This window comes from Artemia franciscana, chromosome 3, assembly GCF_032884065.1.
Source record: "Artemia franciscana chromosome 3, ASM3288406v1, whole genome shotgun sequence".
Lineage (NCBI taxonomy): Eukaryota > Metazoa > Arthropoda > Branchiopoda > Anostraca > Artemiidae > Artemia > Artemia franciscana.
The window spans coordinates 8,698,381-8,717,910 of record NC_088865.1 but is presented as its reverse complement, the minus strand read 5'-3'; the positions used below and the strand labels follow the sequence as shown (position 1 = coordinate 8,717,910).

General features: G+C 36.0%; 1 protein-coding gene across 2 annotated transcripts in view; it reads right to left on the bottom strand.

Annotated features, from left to right (window-relative positions):
• Positions 1–15,300, bottom strand: part of LOC136024842 (aldo-keto reductase family 1 member B1-like) — a 42,858-nt gene extending 27,558 nt beyond the window's left edge. For both annotated transcript variants that reach the window (XM_065700336.1, XM_065700337.1), the window contains exons 1-2: positions 15,053–15,300; positions 8,183–8,350 (exon numbers count right to left, since the gene is read on the bottom strand). In XM_065700336.1, coding sequence (XP_065556408.1) covers positions 8,183–8,350; positions 15,053–15,127 — 243 coding nt within the window. In that variant the 5' untranslated portion in view covers positions 15,128–15,300. The remainder of the gene's footprint in view (positions 1–8,182; positions 8,351–15,052) is intronic.
• Positions 15,301–19,530: the final 4,230 nt, after the last annotated feature.

Here is a 19,530-nt window from a genome sequence, read left to right as displayed (position 1 = left end):
TGTTCGCTGCCATATCTCAAGATATGAAAACACCGTTGCCCCCTACTATACGGAAAAAATAAGTAGAACATACCGCCAGTTTCCCTCTTTTTGTTAGTTGGTACAGACACTGGCCATATTTGTATTTATTCACTAATTTTTCCTTCTTCCTTTTTTTTAATTTGCCTATTGAGTTTTCTACTGAATCTTTCTATTTTTTTTATTGAGTTTCACTTGTTTTTACCTTTCTAACATGTCATGACTAATCTCAGTTTAAATGACTGACGAATGAATTTTCACTCAAACATTCAGAATTTTATATTGGCATTCTTTGGCCGTCTATTAATTCTGTTACTTTTTATGCTCTTCTGTCTGTCCTGTTATTACTTATTGAAATTTGAATTCCAACCTTCATGGCTTATAATGCAATTTTTTAAATAAAGATCACATCTATCTTTATTTAGAATGCGGCATCAATATTAATCTAATGACAAATATAAGATATGGCAGTGATCTAACTCCTCAAGCCGCTCATTCAATTCCTCGTTGAGCTTCTCTTCTTCTTGATCAAACAGCTCGTGGTAACGAACTGTAGTAAGGAGCGACCCGGCTCAATAGTAAACGAAACTCTAAAAAACGGAATTTCGATGCTAAAAGATATATCAAAAGAATCGGATTTTTATGCTGATTTTAAATATATAAGTTTCATCAAATTTAGTCTTTGTCATCAAAAGTTACGAGCCTGAGAAAATTTGCCTTATTTTGGAAAATAGGGGGTAACACCCCCTAAAAGTCATAGGATCTTAACGAAAATCACACCATCGCATTCAGCGTATCAGAGAACCCTATAGAAAAAATTTCAAGGTCCAATCTACAAAAATGTGGAATTTCGTATTTTTTGCCAGAAGACAAATCACGGGTGCGTGTTTATTTGTTTGTTTTGTTTTTTTTTTCCCAGGGGTCATCGTATCGACCAAGTTGTCCTAGAGTGTTGCAAGAGGGCTCATTCTAAGGGAAATGAAAAGTTCTAGTGCCCTTTTTAAGTGACCAAAAAAATTGGAGGGCACCTAGGCCCCCTCCCACGCTCATTTTTTCCCAAAGTCAACGGATCAAAATTTTGAGATAGCCATTTTGTTCCGCATAGTCGAAAACCATAATAACTATGTCTTTGGGGATGACTTACTCCCCCGCAATCCCTGGGGGAGGGGCTGCAAGTTACAAACTTTGACCAGTGTTTACATATAGTAATGGTTACTGGGAAGTGTACCGACGTTATGAGGGGTTTTTTTTTGGTTTGGGTGTGGGGTTCAGGAGAGGGGGCTATATGGGAGGATCTTTCCTTGGAGGAATATTTCATGGGGGAAGAGAAATTCAATGAAAGGGCGCAGGATTTTCTAGCATTACTATTAAAAAAAAAAAAAAAATGAAAATATAAACATGAAAAAATTTTTCAATTTAAAGTAAGGAGAAGCATTAAAACTTAAAACGAACAGAGATTATTACGCATATGAGGGGTTCTAAAAATACTTTAGCATAAAGAGCGAGGTATTTAGGAGGAGATAAATACTTCGCTCTTTATGCTAAAAAATTTTCAAGTAATCTCAACTATTTATTCTACGGCCTTTCTGATTCAGGGGTCATTCTTAAAGAATTGGGACAAAACAAGATTTAGTGTGAAGAGCGAAGTATTAACGAGGGGACAAGCCCCCTCATATATATAATCAAAAATATAAGAATATAAAAGTTTGTTACGTAAGTTAATTCTTAAGTTACGTATATTTTTTACTAATAAAAACGTTCGTTAAAAATTAAAAGATCTAGTTGCCTTTTTAAGTAACCGAAAAACTGGAGGGCAACTAGGCCTCCTTCCCCACCCCTTATTTCTCAAAATCTTCTGATCAAAACTAAGAGAAAGCCATTTAGCCAAAAAAAGAATTAATATGCAAATTTAATTTTAATAATTTATGTACGGAGAGCCAAAATCAGACATGCATTAATTCAAAAACTTTCAAAAATTAAATATAAAAAAACAAGTTTTCTGAAATGAAAGTAAGGAGCGACATTAAAACTTAAAACGAACAGAAATTACTCTGTATATGAAAGGGGCTTTTCCTCCTCGACACCCCGCTCCTTACGCTAAAGTTTTTTATAAGTAGAGTTGCAAGAGTTCATTTCAGAAAACTTGTTTTTTTATATTTAATCTTACAGAAGAACCAGGGGTTTTCCGTGGCATTTGAAACTAAGAGGTTATGTGGGAATTTGTTTAGCCCTACGCTCCCCGAACCCATGGTTGCCGATGCAATTTAAGTAGCAGGAAGAAGTTTTAAAAGTTTGTGAAACCAAAGGCTGATTAGAGGATGAACTTTGGCAGATTGTAAAAAATTTTTAGCAGACAAGGCCTGCAATATTTGAGTGTATTTTTCAGAACAAGCCAATTTCAGACTTAACACAAGATGTTTGTATATTGCTCAAAGCTTCTCTGCAGTCAACTCAAACTGCGCTCGAAAGTGAGGAAGAGAGGATTTTAAACTTCTTTACTAAGATTTGGAACTGCCTGTTTGTATTGAACTACTTTTCTACTGCAACTATATTACGGACTTTAAACAGGACCAAACTCAAAATGAGGGTGGTAAGTGAGGGCCAAGCGAGAGAAAAAAACTAATCGAACTTCTTTTTCTATAAACTTGGAACAATTCAGGAGTAAGCAACTTATTTCCTACATCAAAAAACCTGACTGAATAGTGAGACGCTGTAAAGTCACACACAAATATGTTGAACTAGCTTACCCTACGCGCGTCACTGCGATCTCAAAAGAAAAGCAGTTCGAGAAAAAATTCTTCCCTCCCCCTGGTTAAAATTCCCCCTTCTGTGGAAATTCCCCCGCCTATTAACAATTGTCATATTTATAAATTCGAAAACATTTAAAAGATCTCCCCCCATCCTTCCGAGAAAAATCCCCAGTGAAAAATCCCCCTGAATTTTTTTTCATATGTAAAATAACAATCTTTAAATTAAAAAAGTACTAGAAAAATTAGGTTAGGACTATCAACTCACCCGTTGGGTATAATTAAACATCCCGAAATTCTGAATAACTTGAATGGGGGCAGATGTCAAACATTTGTGTTCTAGGATCTCTCAGCCAGCGCGAAAAGTATTAAGAGGGCCGTCGTGGGGGGGGGGAGGAGGATTTATACTTTAGGGAGAAAATTCGCAAGTGTGTACTCGGCAACTTTACAAAGCTTCGTGGCACTCAGATGAACAGTGTAGCAATACACATAGGACACAAAACAGACATACATTCAATTTTACATAGATAAACCCTATCATCAAAAAGAATAAATCGGGACTTAATGGTGACAAAAATAAGAAAAAGAATTGCCATGAGCAATACTAGTATTATGGAAATGTTTTACCACCAAAACATTAACAGCTGTTTGGTACACACAATTTACAGATGATTCTTACCAAAAAATTACTTTTTAAATGCATCAAATGCAGTTTTCATGCTGCATCTTGTGACTGCAATAAGAAAACTGAAGACTATTACTAACATTGCCACATCTAAACGATCAAAAACTCATTTCTATACTAAAATGCAACCAATTTATCTTCCCTTCTGAACAATTCGGTTTCCCCATTACCCAAAATGTGCAGCCATGATTAGTCTTCTTCTTCTTTATATAGTATTAAAACGTTGTAAGATTACTGCTTTTCCATAATAAAACAGCTTATTTCCAATTATCGATGCTCACTTCTTGCAGGGGCTCCTAAAACCCAGCTGACACAACTCTAGAGGACTCAAAACAGAGCCTCAAGGGCAAGCTGTAATAAAAATTCGGTACCTCTACAACCTGTAAATGACAAAATCTCTGCAGTAAAGCAGTTGTTTTCTGAAGGTACATTTACCCTCTCGCCAACAAGGTGGGATATGTAAGGTACCTCCATTGGAGGCACGGACCAAGGTGAAACCTTGTCCCTGGAGGTCCATAATAGAAACTGGGGCGCCCTCGCCCGGGCCCGTAAATACAGGGGGGAGGAAGAGGGCCCTAAAATGTACACTCAACAGGGCCCACCAGCATATCCACACGTCCTGTGAGTTGCAAGCCTTCTCCCAGTAATAGGTTAAATTGCCTGGTGACGCAGAACACCATCGTGGGAGGATCATATGTAGGAGGACAACTGCGGCAGGGTTTAACATCCATATCTATGGACAATAGCCTCTTCAAAGGGCTGCATCGACCCTTTCGGGATACCTAAAAAACTGGGGACCTTGCAGTGCTGGCACCCCTAGAGGAAATTATAGTCTAGTAAACGACACAGGATTCGCAAAGGATTCTGATTAATGAATAATTCTTCTGGGCTTGGTCTGTTTTGACGGGCGTTTTCGGGTTGAAAATCCTCTTCCTAGCTAATTTATCTACTATGGGCTGCCTCTCCCTAGTAGCATAATTTTTGTAGGCATGAATATATAATGAGTCGGAGGTACTAGGCTTGAGACTGTCTGTGCAGGATTTCGAATTTTTGTTGATAGAAGAGCATCGCCAAGTACTGAAAACCAAATTGTGACCAAGATGGGCCCAGAATTGCACAAAGCCTTCTGGAGGTCTCAGGGACTTCTTGCTGTCCGGTTCCAAGCCGGCTTAAGCGCTTCAGTGTAGACTTGAGAAGACATATGATCCCCGTCCTGCATTAGTATCCGGGATCATTGCTTTTCCTGGGACCAAAACAATTTCAATGATTTAAAGAACATAAAAATTGGAACTTGGAATGTTGCGACGTTAAAAAATGACTATGGTATCGACATTCTGACTGAAGAATTCTGACCATTCGAACTGGACTTTTTGGAAGTTCCAGAAACTCATATCCCAGGGGTAAGAAGCATTAAATTAAGTGATATAAATTTTTTTCCGTCTGGCAGGAAGGATGGGGTACATACACAAGGCGTAGGGCTCATGGTGAATAAGGAAGCTGCTAAGTCTTGTTTAGGCTGGGAAGGTATTAATAATAGAATACTAATTGCTCGTTTTATGACTAAAAAGTTCAGAGCATCAGTTATAGTAGTATATGCCCCTGTAGAACCGGCTGCCGAAGATATTAGTCACTCAGATGAATTTTAGTTTCAGTTACAGGAGCAAATGGACAGGGTCCCAGGTAGAAATACGATGTTTTACTAGGATATTTTAACGCCCAAGTCGGTAGAAATAGAAATAGCTGGTATCCTAGCCTAGGTAAATTTGGCGTAGGAAAAGAAAACAGTAGTGGCTACAGACTGCTGCAATTTTGTAGGTATAAAAATCTAGTTATACCCAATACGGTAGTTGGTCATGAAATGGACCGTAATTTAACATGGTATTCACGTGATGGTAAGACAGCGAAATCATTGATTATGTTATAGTAAACCGAAGACTGGCAGCATCAATACATGATACAAGGATATATAGGAGTACTGCTATTGATCTTAAAAGTAAAGATCATCATCCAGTAATGTCTAGGGCTAATTCAAAACCAGAATTTCGGAAAAGTAACTACCTCCGGGGAGGTTATGATGTTGGTAGACTCCAGGATGAGAAGTTGAGAGAAACTTTCCAGGAACAGTTGAATACTAAACTCTAGAATTTAAATTTGACTAAAAAGGAGAAGGGACTTGTACAAGAATTATTTGAGTGATAGATCATATGAAAACAAAAGGAATGTAAAGAAAGCGGCGAAGGCATTCAAATATGAACTAAGGAGTCGTGTGGAGGCCATGGATAAAATGGCCGACGATCTGGAAGACGCAGCTAGACGGTATAATAGTAAAATATTATATTGGCATGTTAATAAATTGAGAGGGAGCAGTCAATCCAGACTTGTTTTAGTTAGAGATAGGAATGGGGCTATTATTAGTGATACGGAAAGAGTTAATACCTTGGATGTGAAGGAAGATTTGTACTAAAAGTACTAAAATGATTAAAAAATAATAAGGCTCCAGGTGCTGAAACTGTGGTACATAAGTTTCTTAAATTTGGTGGCTCTGAGGTTAGAAAAAAGTTACTCAAGATTATGAATATGATTTTTGAAAAAAAAAAAGGAAGTACCTAGCTATTTTAAGAAAACCCTAATCATACCACTGAACAAGAAAGGTGATGACAGTGAGTGTGGTAATTATCGAGGCATTAGCCTGGTCTATACAGGAGGCAAATTACTAAGTAATATGATAATTTTTAGACAGAGAGATGCTTTAGACAAGGTTAAAAAGGAATAACATTGCAATTTTAGAAAGAGTAGAGGATGTGTCGACCTAATTTTCACACTTAGGCTAATAATTGAGAAATGCCTGAGTTGTCAAACACCTTTGGTCCTTAGTTTTATAGATTATGGGCAAGTGTACGTTTCGGTTTATAGAAGAGCTTTAGCAAAGGTTTTATCCTTGTATGGTCTACCAGACCGATTCACTAAAGTGAATAGTGCTACGTACAGGATAACACTGCTATGGTTAAGGTGGGAAACGAAGTTAGCAGCTGGATTTGTATTAAATCAGGAGTTAAGCAGGGTTGGGTCCCATCCCCCTTTAAATGGATAATTTTGACGGACTTCTAAGGAGCACAGAAAAGGCAATGGGAGACCACGGAATCAAACGGGGAGGAAACTTTCCTGGACTTGGATTATGCTGATGATTTGAGTATCCTTGCTGAAAGTGTGAGCAAAATGAATGATCGTTTAGAGGTTTTGCGAGTTCAGGGTGTTAGGATAGGTTTGAAAATTAATATTAAGAAGACTAAGTCACTAAGGCTAGGAATAAGTGAAGGTAAAAAGGTGAAGTTGAGTAACGAAAAGATTGATCAGGTGGGCAACTTCAGTTACCTTGGTAGCATTATTAGTAAACCAGATGAAAATTTACTAGATGTTTTCAAGAGAAATTGCCTATGGATGGTTCTGGGTACTCGACTAACTGACCGTATTTCAAACAACAGGCTGTACAAAAAATGCAGCTCAATCCCTCTTTCTATGGCTATAATGAAAGAAAAATTGAGATGGATAGGGCACGTTGTGCAGATGGAGGATGACAGATTGTCCTTTTCGGCCTACCGTCTAGGGCTAAACGGAAAGCAGGTTGTCCTCCTCTTGGGTGGAAGGACGTCATAAAGAAAGAATTAAAAGAAATGGGAACTTCCTGGGAGGGGGTGAAAAGGGAGGCTTTGAATAGATTAATATGGAGGAGGAGCGTGCGTAGCTGTGTTGGCCTCAGGCAGCTTGTTGCTGTGGTGAACTGTAAGTAGTAGTAATGGACTCTGAAGGGAGATTAACCCTGAAATTCAGTCTGCTGCTGCCTTCAACAGGAAGTTAAACAGATGCAACTCAAGGAAAAAACTAGGTGAATGGTTGACTAGTTATTAGTAGTCTGGGGCTATGGAAATTCTCATATAAAAATGCACACAAGCAAAATATGAAAAGGAGTAGGATATTTGTATCAAAATAGAAGCAAAAATCAAAGAACCAACCCAGATATTCTTGAACAACTTCTGGGGATCCTTTTCAACAATATACTAACTGCCATGTTGGGGTACTGACTTAGAAATATTGATAATATCTTTCACGCCCTAGAGAATGCTTTCAGACCATTCAGTACAAACACGAAAATGAATTCTTAAATAAATTAATACTTCCTAATTTAATAATTTTATAATTAATTATTAAATTATAAAATTAGGCTGTCCTTTTGGACATTGTACCTCTATTTGAAATAGTTTCTGAAGTGAATTTATCCCTGAAAAGCAGTCTATTGATCTGTTGAAAAGTTTGACAGATGCAACTTTAAGGAGAAGAAACAGGTATATTGTTGACTAATGGCACTTGATTCCCTAAGTTTTAGTGGCCTGGCGCTATGAAACATGTCAAACAAATAAAAAAAGGAAATTCGTACTGCAACCACAAGAAAATCAAGAAAAAATCTCAGATATTTTGGAACCATTTCAGGGAGCTTTTTTCAATACTAAATTGCGAATTTAAAAAAAAATACATAGAAAACTCATAAAGAGAAAAGGAAGAAAGAGAGAGAAAAACTGATTTAAACACATAATGAATCATGAGAAAAATATTGATAAGAAATCACTGGCAGACATTTTCACACAAATTGCTTTTACTTGCAGCTCAACATTTTTGAAGATTATCTTTAGATCTAAGTCCAGCTTAAAATTGGGGTAATACTAGAGAAGTGGTGTACCTTGCTAACAACAAAAAGATCTTCTCTTTTTACAGTTCCGTCATCAATTTTAGCTTTTATGGCAGCGCCAACTTCTTTTTCATTCTCATAAACCATGGCACAATCAATGTGGCGGTATCCAACTTCAATGGCATTTTTGACAGCTTCTTCTACCTCACCAGGCTTGGACTAAAACAAAATTACAAAATAATAATAAAAAAAAAACTAGCATCAAATTAATATTTTGAATAGCCTACTATAAAAAGTCTCTACATTGGTTTTCATTGATAAAGAATTTTAGATTTCTAATTGATTTTTTTTTAAATCTGAAAATACGGTGAAAATCTAATAGTCCTCAAACAGGATAAATCAAGTTGGACTTAGTATTCTTTTTTTCAAAGCAGGTGGGCATTTGCCCTCCCTATATTTCAAAAACTCTTTTTATTTATTATTTTCATTTCAAATATTTTTTTTAGAATATTCATGACATAAAAAATAGCCACCACACCCCCTAGAATTTGAAAATATATTTTGCCCCCTCTCCCCACTTTTTGTTAGTTGACACCACTGATTAGAAGGGAGGGGCTGGGATGCAATTAAAATAGAAGTGATCATTATCCATGGAAACAAAACTGAAAGGGTAATCAAATATTTGTAGGCATGACTATATAATGAGTCAGAGGTAATAGGCTTGAGACTGTCTGTGCAGTATTTCGACTCTTGTTAATAGTAGAGCATTGCCAAGTGCTAAAAACCAAGTTTGAATTATTATAGAGGTTTTTGAATTATTATAGAGGTTTATTTTCTGCTGGCCTTATTTTGGTACAGCGCTTTACTATTCTTTGAAAGACTTCTTCGCCCTACAAATATGTAGGGTACCTCCATAGGAGACACCAACATAGGGGAACCTTGTTCCTAGGAGTCTATAATAGAAACCGGGGCACTCTCGCCCAGGGCTATAAATAAAGGTGGAGGAGAAAGAAGGCCCCTCAAATGTACACTTAACAAGGCCCACCAGCGTGTCCACACGTCCTGTGAGTTACAAGCCTTCTTCCAGTATTAGGTTAAACTGCATGCTGATGCAGAAAACCATCGCGGGAGGATCTTCTATAGGAGTACAATTGCAGCAGGGCATAATATCTAAATCTATGGACAATGACCTCTTCAAAGGACTGCCTCTACCCTTTTGGGGTACCAGCAAGACTGGGGACCTTACGGTCAACTTTATTCCTGCTTGAGGAGTGGCACCCCTTGAGGACATTATAGCCTAGTAAACGACACAGCATGAACTGATAATTTCTGATTAACGAATAATTCCTCTAGGCTTGGTCTGTTTTGATGGGCGTTTTCGGGCTGAAAAACCTCTTCCAAGCTAACTTATCAACTATGGGCTGCCTCCCCATAGCAATATAATATTTGTAGGCATAAATATATATATAACGAGTCAGAGGTAATAGGCTTGAGACTGGCTGTGCAGGATTTTGACTGTTGTTTATAGAAGAGCATCACCAAGTTCTGAAAACCATATAGTGCCCAAGATGGGCCTAGGATTGCACAAAGCCTCAATTCATGCTGGAGGTCCCAGGGACTTCTTGCTGTCTGGTTCTAAGCCGGCTAAAGCACTTTGGTATAGACTTGAAAAAATAAGTTGGTTCCTGTTCTGCACTGGTATCTGGGATCATTACTTTTCCTGAGGCCTAAATAATTTCAATGATTTAAAGAACATGAAAATTGGAACTTGGAATGTTACAACGCTAAAAAACGACTATTGTATCGAAATTTTGACTGGCGAATTCAGGCAATTCGAACTGGACTTATTAGGAGTTTCAGAAACTCATATCCCTGGGGTAGGAAGCATGATATTGGATGACATAGAATTTGTTTACTCAGGTAGGAAGGATAGGGAACATAGATCAAGAGCAGGGCTCATAATGAATAAGGAAGCTACTAAGTATTGTTTAAGCTGGGAAGATATTATAATAGAATACTAATTGCTGATCTATGACTAAAAAGTTCAGGATATCAGTTACAGTAGTATATGCCTCTGTAGAACCAACTGACAGAGATACTAGTGACTTGGATGAATTCTACTTACAGTTACAGAAGCAAATAGACAGGATACTCGGTAAAAAAAATATGGTGTTTTTACTAGGAGATTTGATGCCCAGGTTGGTAGAAATAGAGATAGATGGTATCCTACCCTGGGTAGATTTGGTGTAGGAAAAGAAAACAGTAATGGCTACTTTTACAATTTTGTAGGTATAACAATTTAGCTATAACCAATACAGTGTTTGGTCATAAAATGGCCCATAATTTAACATGGTATTCTCGTGATGACAAGACAGCAAACCTTACTGATTATGTTATAGTAAACCAAAGGCCGGTAAGATCAATACAAGATTCTAGGGTGCATAGGAGTACTGTTATTGATGTTAAAAGTAAAGATCACCATCTAGAGAGGGAGTAGTCAATCCAGACTTGTTTTAGTTAAAGATAGGAATAGTATCACAATTAGTGATATGGAAAGAGTTGAAGAGAGATGGGCAGAACATTTTGCAAATGTTCTGAACTGAGATAGAGTTGCAGGAAAAGATATAGAGGAAAATGAAAAACTTTGTGATACCTTGGATGTGAAAGAAGATTTGTACTAAAATTACTAAAAGGAGTAAAAAATAATAAGGGTCCAGGTGCTGATAGTGTGGTAAATGAGTTTCTTAAATATTGTGGCTCTTGAGGTTAGAAATAGGTTACTGAATATTGTGAATATAATTTTCCCCCAAAAGGGGAAATACCTAATGATTTTAGGAAAATCTTAGTTAAACCACTGTATAAGAAAGGTGATAAGACTGAATGTGGTTATTATCAAGGCATTAGTCTGGTCTCTGTTGGTGGCGAATTACTTAGTAATATGATGCTTTTTACACTGAGAGATGTTGTAGACAGACCAATGTAGAGAAAATGTGAAGAATTTCACTTTTTTTGCAGAAGGGAGCTTGAACCTTTTACAACAGGGTTCTTGGATATGCAGATTTTCATTAAGATTTCTTGACTTTTCTGGGAGGTTTCCTCCCTTTTTGTAAATCAGGCAAATTTTCCCAGGCTTGTAAATTTTGATGGGTAAGACTAACTATCAGCACAATAAGCTGATTTTACAACTATTTTATAATGCTTTTTGTTGTAACAATTGACAAAAAAATTCCGTTTTTTAGGGTTTTGGTTACTATTGAGTTGCATCTCTCCTTACTTACAGATTGTTACCACAAACTATTTGATTCAAATTTAAATCAGACAAAAATTTATGAATAAGTTTTGCAATTTGTATTCAGCATTATAGGCTTACAAAATAAGCTTGTGTAGTCAATTTGTGGTGGAATTCATGGAACCTTATTTTTCATGACATTTCAAAGAAAAGTTCAAAAGATTTCCTTCAGATTCCAATTTGATTGTTGATTTATTTAAACTAAATTTGGTTGGAAGGATGCTAGACTGAGTGTTAACTTGGTTACATCTTTCTTATGCCTTTAATTTTTTGGGGTCATTGTCTTTTTTTGTAATACTAGCAAGTTGTTCAAATTTGAACACTTCTTTTTATCTGTATTTTTATGGCTGGTGGACTTTATTGCATTTGTGGAAGATCCTTGAGAACTTCTGCACTTGTTTTTATTTGTATTTTGAATCTATATAAGCTTGTATTTTGTGTTAAAGCAAGATTTTTTTTTATGCAATAAATGGAAATATTTTGAAACAATATTTCTAAAAAACTTGTTTCAGTTCAGAATACCTGAATAACAAGCCTTTTTTAATTGGTTGAGCTATTTGAAAGAGCTTCTTCAAGATAAACTGGTAAAGTTTTTCATATTCAGCCTTATATACTGTTAACCCCTCCAGAGGAGATAGGCTGGCCATATTGTCAATCTGTTCTTATTCTTATGAATAAAAACCTTATTCCATATCATCATGTGGAGAGAACTATTTTTGCAAAACAAAGTTCAAAAAATTAACCTAATCAGAAACAAAATCTATACTGATGAATCTGTCCATGGTAAGGGAGGTGCTGCAGGTGCATGCATTACCCTGGACCTTAATCTTTATTCTCTCCTTCCATTGGGATCCTCTGTTTTGTCTGAATTGTGTACCATCCACCTTGACCTAGATGTTTTACAGATTATTGTTTAGAGAATGAAAGTATTCTCTCTTTAACTGATTCCCAATCTGCAATACATTTGCTCCATTTAAACATAATTGTTGAGGATAAGGATACACTTGTTGTGTGCAATCCCACAAGAAGGGTGATTTTTGTATCTTGACTGAGCCTTCTTCCCTTCTTTGTCATAGATCAAAATTTTGTTTAGTGCCATATTGGGAAAATCTAAGTATTGGAATTTAGCTACAGAAAAAGGGTAGGCTTACCATGGAGGCAGGCAAGTGAAAAAAAGAAGGTTTTTTTTTGAATTTGATAACTTCTTGCATACAAATTTTGTGTTTTATATTTCAGCAATAGTGGCATAGGGTTAGATCAAAATTATATATAAAAGCTTTATTGCCCTAAATTCTGGATGGAAAAAGACCACACAATGTGGCAATCTGTTAGCCATTTTTAAACAAGTCAACAGGTAAATAAAACTGCAACCATGGCTTCGAAGATAATGTATTTCAGCATTAGTGTTTATAAACTGCATGCACTAAAAAAAGTCTCAAATGCTGAAAACAAATGCATTTATACATATGTAGGTTATTAGCCTACTATGTATTGCATTTAAATTTGCATTTTTTAGTTTTCCTTGTCATTGAAATTTTCCTGTCTAGATTATGCTAAAACCATGGTAGAATATTCTTCAAAATTAACAAAAATTCCCTTTCATTTTGAAGGTCAGTCTGGACCAAAAGATAAAAGGAGAGCACCATGTGTAGGAATTTTATAACCCCTTCATTTTATAACCCCCTCATGCATAAAACAGATGTGTCATTTTGTAAGGAGTACAATTGATTTTGCCAAAAAAGAATAAAGTAGAGCCCAGGACTTAGTCAAGGCTCCAAGAGTTATTGTGGTGCTTACAAGTACCATATATTATCACAATCAGCAATCCATTTCTTAATAGATCAAAGGGCAAATAACATTGCTTGCATGACTCCTAAGCAAGGCATTATCTGTTTGTTTTTTTTTTTGGGGGGGGGGGCTTATAAAAAAAACCTATGAACAATTTCCTTGTATGCATTTGTCATGTTTTTACAAGTCTGACAAAAATTTTAGGGGAGTTAAACCACCTCTGGATACAGCCTTGCTTCTAAGAAAAAGAATTAATGTTTATATATTCCATTGATTTAAAAGTATCAACTGTCTAACCTGAGTGAATTTATTGAGTTTTCTTCAAACTCTCCCAAAACTTACATTTATTTTAGTTGTAAATGTATTTAAATGTCAGTTGATTCCTGCCCTCACCCCTCTCCAGTGTTTTTTCAATCATATTTCATTTTTCAATCAGTAGGGCAAACTCAATGAAAAATCAAGTTTTAAATTAGGTTTTTAACAAAAGTTTCTTTTAGCTGCTCATGTGTTTACTATGTCAGCTAATTCCCTACTCAGATACCAGCCTTCCACACACCAATACACATAGCCAGCATTGATGTGTATAACATTCTTTGCTCAACCTGCTAAAGTCATCACATAAAGAAGCTTAACCTCTAAGTATCAAAAGAAAAATGGAATCCTCCTTTCCAAGCAAAGTGAGATCATAAATGGAATTTTTCTATGTTATTAGTCCTAAGTAAAAGCAAATAGGCTGTTCAACAAATATGCAATGTCCTCTGTATCTTCTAATTTGCCTTTGGGTTGAGCAGGAATGGTAGGCTATAGTCTGTCTACTCTTATCTTTGACAGACACATATCTCCAGAACCCTGATTTTGATATATTATAGGGTAGGGTTTATTTGTGATGCAAATGAAGGTTATATTTAGATTCAGAATGCAATTCTGGGCATGTATCTGCACATTAGGGGGTTGGGGGTAAATACTCTGTTAATAGGAATTCATGAATTTCTTAGAAAAACTGGAAAAATAAGGAAAGAAATGAAGATAAAGGCTCTCCTGTTGCAAAATATATTAAGATTATTGGGTAAAATTCTAGTTAATTGACTTCTTGCTATTTTGGAAAGCGTTTAGGTTAGGAAAATGAAACTTTCAGGGATGGGTCTACAGGCTAAAGTATGTCCCTTTTTTTAGGCACCTTTGATGACCTTTAAAAATATGTGTGTTATAAAGGTGAAACCTTGCGAAATAGATCTTCTGCTTAATTGAAGTACAACAAAATTGTTTTCAGCTTCATAGCTTTGGTCAATCCCATTTTATAAGGTTTTAAAGATATGCAAATAGCCTACATTTCCTAAATTAAAAAAAACAAAAAAACACTGATATGGCTCAAAATTCTACTCAAATAACAAGAATTGCATTTTCAGAACTAAAGGCAGAGAAAAAGCAACTAGTAACTGAAAATTAAGGTAAAATGTTGTTTTGTCAAAATTTCAATAGGTAGAGACCTGTCATGTAGGCAAATTTCAGGGCCCTCCAGAGGGAGAAGGAGTGGGGGCGGGTACTTTAAAATACCTTCCTGGGATATACTTTAGCCTTTAGACCCATCCCTGAAAGTTTCATTTTCCTAACTTAAACCCTTTCCGAGATAGCAAGAAGTCAATTAACTAGAATTTTACCAATTATTGTGCTTATTATGAAGTAGGCTAAGAATAGTTTCCTAAGCATTGTCTCCTTATATGGTGGACTGCTCATAGGCCTATATCTATACCATAAGCTAAACTATAAATTTACACAAGGTTTTTATTGTACTAGGCCAATACAATAGGTATGAGAGATGTTCCTCAGCTAAGCCTATTTCTCACCTTCCATGTCCCAAGTCCAATAATTGGCATTTCGTATCCATTGCTAAGTTTTACAGCAGGTACATTTGGAGCCATATTTCTCGCTTAACGCTCTTTAACAAACAACTGAGCTAGCTAGAATAACTCAAGGGGTGAACGGTGTCCACGTACAACACCAATAGGCTACAGTTCCACTTTAATAATGATAATAGGTGGATTCGCAAATGAACGGGTTTTAAAAGGAATGACGTACGTTTACAGAGGCAGTGTTTTCATGTCTCTTTGTTATCATTACCTCGCTGATTAATTTCCAGGTTACCGATTCTGAATTTTTTCCTGTAATTTAAAAGCATAGAGATTACATAATTTAGTGGAAAGAATCTGTAACATTTTAGCTGGAAACTAACAATTAGCAAACTCTTACAGGTGACTAGCTGTCGTCAAGAATTTATGTTTGACAAATAAGAAGAAAGTAAAAATTGGGGTGGTCTAGGATTCCAACCCGAGACTTCTCGCAACCTAAGCGAGAATCATACCAATAGACCAGCAAGCCCCACTAAAGAACAACAATCATTTGCCCTACAGGCAAATAAAATTCTTCTTCTCAACTATCTCGTCCGTTTGCCCCCCTCCAGATGGTCGAATGGGGAAAGTGACTATTTCTAAGTTAATCTGTTCAGGTCCTTGATACGCCCGCCAACTTTCATCGTCCTAGCTTATCTGGAAGTGCCCCAACTAGCAAAATCGGGACCGATAGACAGACAGAGAGACCAACAGACAGAAATTGCGATTGCTACATGTCACTTAATAAATACCAAGTGCCATAAAACCAGGATTATAGTTCAACCATGTGAGCTGAATCAGGTCACTTAAAATATGTTGTTTCTAAAAGAAGGAAAACAAATCTGAAATGAACTAAAAAAAAATCGCTTATATTTTTTAAATATAGATAATACCAAGAGCAGAATCTTGAAAAATGGATCTGCATTATTGAACAACGCGCGTGCAAAAAATAAGAAAGAAAATACACAATAACGTTGAATTATCACAATTTCGCATCCACCTTAAAAAAACTTTAATAGATTATCTACCCATTAGAAATCTGATGAAAACCTTCTAACATAATTTAAAAAAGAAGTAGTACTATGAAAAATAAGATTTAATAAAAAAACTGTGAATACAATAAATTTTTGCCATAAAACGATTTTACCTAATTATGACACATGATATAATACACATACACATCATATTTACAAATATAAATTACAACAGTTTTTCAAAAAGCATGCCATTCTTAAGTTGTTGTACACCTAACACAAATGATGAAAAAAGCTAATTGTTCAAGCCTTATGAACCAAAATTTATCATTTAAAAATGTTGTTTCATAATATCAAAAGTCCGTAAGGATCTTCTACGAACAAAAGAAGTGTACAAACTTCAACAATTTGTCTGTATTACAAAAAAAAGACAATTATCCCGAAAAATAAAATGCATAAGAAAGATGCAACTAAATTAATACTCAGGCTAGCATCCTTCCAACAACATTCAGTGTAAATAAATCAACAATCAGATCGGAATCCGAAGAAAATCTTTTGAAATTTTCTTTGAAATGTCATGAAATAAAGGTTCCATGAATTCCCGCCATAAATTTAAACCTGAATCAAATAGTTCGTGGTGACGAACTGTAAGTAAGGAGTGAAGAGACTCAATAGTAACCGAAACCCTAAAAAACGGAATTCTTTTGTCAATAGTATTAACAAAAGGTGTTATAAAATCGGTTTATTGTGCTGAGAGTTAGTTTTACCCATAAAAACCCATGAGCCAGAGAAAATTTTCCTGATTTCCAAAAAAGGGAGGAAACGTCCCAGAAAAGTCAAGAAATCTTAATGAATACCATATCATCAGGTTCTGCATATCCGATAACCCTGTTGTAGAAGTTTCCAGCTCCCTTCTGCGAAAATGTGAAATTTATATTTTTTGCAACAAGAAAGATAAGGGATATGTGTTATTTGTTGTTATTTTTTCGGAACATCCAAGGAAATCTTGATTTGGCAGGGTCTCGAAAGTTTTTTCTTAGCCCTCAGAAGTTTTTAATCATTCATATAAATCCTGATTTGGCAGGGTCCTGTAGGTTTTTAAACACAGCAAGCCAAAAAATCCTGATTTTGCATAGGTTTTTTTTAAAGAATCAAAGAAACTATTAGAAATATTTGAATACTCCCGAAGAAATCCTAGGGTAAAGAAGCCCCTGTAAGTTTTAAAATACTTTCATATTATGTAACAATCTTAGAAATCCTGCATTGGTGGGGGTCTCGTAGGTTTTTTAAAGACTCACTTTTAGATAAAACATAAAGAAATCCTAGGGTAAAGAAGCCCCTTAAGGTTTCTCCTAAACCCTTAGGCTTTTTAAGCATAACATCCATAGAACAAATATTCTCAATTACGTAACTTGCACCTGCGTCTCTTAGAAAACATTCCCTATGACGTAACAGACACCTTCTGGCTGTCATGGAATGGTGAGTTGGGACTGCGTTTAAAAGCAGGGGTAGGGCTGCGTTTAAGAGTAGGGATACGGATGTCTTTAAAACCATGGAGATGATACTACTGGTAAACACCGACTCTCCAAAAAAAAAAAAATCGTTGCACGCAAATGAATAAAAAGAAAAAAGAAAAAAGAAATTAAGAAAAAGAGATGATAATTAGAGAAAACAAAATTGCAAGAAAAAATGTAATCGAAGGTTCAAGGCAAACAGGGGCCAATACATCAGCACAAAGGTGTGTCACTTTCTTGGTTATATTTACCTATAGGGGGCGACGGTGGGGGGAATCAGTACCTCTAGTTCAAAAGGCTAGAGAGAGATTACACAAATTTATAAGAATAATGGGATTTATCCAGGGGGGGGGGGGTTAAAATAGAAAATATGCATCTCTAGAAGTTCCAAGGTAAGATAAGGAGTTTTTAATATGCTATGCGGAATTAAATTGGACGTCAGAAAAATATATTGGCGAGTTGTATTCAATGTGTTAAAACCAGAAATTGTATTCAGTAAATTTTGTTCGTTTTACATTTTCTAGAGTGCTAAATTTTATTTTTGCTCGAATTAGAATTTATTTATTCATTCGTGTATATCTGCATTTGTTTTCCTGATGTTTGATAGGATTATTTATTTCAATTTCTGTTCGTTTTAGGTTTCATTAATTTTTTTAAAGATAATTTCTGGTCGTATTCAAAACGTGGTGATGTCATATTTAATAATGATTTATTTAAAAACCTCTTTACAAACATAAAATGCACCTAGAGGAGTACAAAAAATACAGGAAAATAAAATAAAATGGAAACAATAAACAAGAAAAACTCACAAAAGAAAAAACAAACAACATCTCAGCTACTTTCGCACTACAATTAAGCTAAACAATTAAGAACATGATGGCATTATTGAAAAGAGATGGACTAAGTACAGAGCATTGTTTCACACCTTTTCCGAACACTGACGGATTTGCTCAACTGGCTACCTAGCCCCAACCATATGGACGTATTACCGTACCAATTCCATAAGAGAAGGCAGAGAAAAGGGTTTATTCTACCCTTTATTCCTTCCAGAGAAAAAAATTGCATGTGAATGGATAATGGAATCGACGGATAATGAAGTTAAAATGTCGATTGTACACACATACAGGTTATTTTTCAGCAACCTATAGCGGTTTAAAATAGCCGAAAAATTGTGTGTGCGTTTTGCACACCCAAACCTTTGCAAACTTCAAACTGGTTGTCCCCATGATTGCACATTGTGTTTATTTCTTGGAAGATCAGCTTTTCAAAAAGCTTACCAATTGTGGAGCAAATAGTAATTGGTCTGTCCGATTTGCAGACCTTTGGGTTTTTGCCCTTCTTTAAGACACAGGTAACAAGACCTTCAGAAAGAGCAGCTGACATATATTGCTAAGAAATACAAGCCTGAAATAATAGTGACAAATACTGCATAAGAAGTGGGGTTATGTATAGGAGGTGCTCAGTTTGCACCCCTTCGTATACTGGGGCTTTAACAGGTTTCATTAGACGAATTTGGGTCTGGACAGCTGAAGGTGTAACAATGACAAAGTTCCTCCGAAGGTCAAGTTTTGACAAATGGTGGAGAAGGACATTTTTATAAGTAGCTTCAACCGGAGAAGGATCATCAGAGAAAAACGAAGAAAAATGTCTTTCCCATGAAGCAACATCGATAGGATTAGGTTGCGAGGAGGAACTTGATGTCTTTTCCAACGGCAGAGAGCTTTGTGGAAATCACGTTTGGTTGACTTAACAATTGTAAAAATAACACCAAGCGAGGACGATCACAGTCGGCCCAAATCCAAAACCAAAACTTATGACGGTGCTTGGTATCTTGCAACTCATCATCTTCTTTCCAACTACGTTTCTGTGTCCCTATTTTGACCCTTATCGAAGGTACAGGTACAGAAAAGGCGACCTTAAGAGAATGCGTCAAATCAGCTAGAAAACA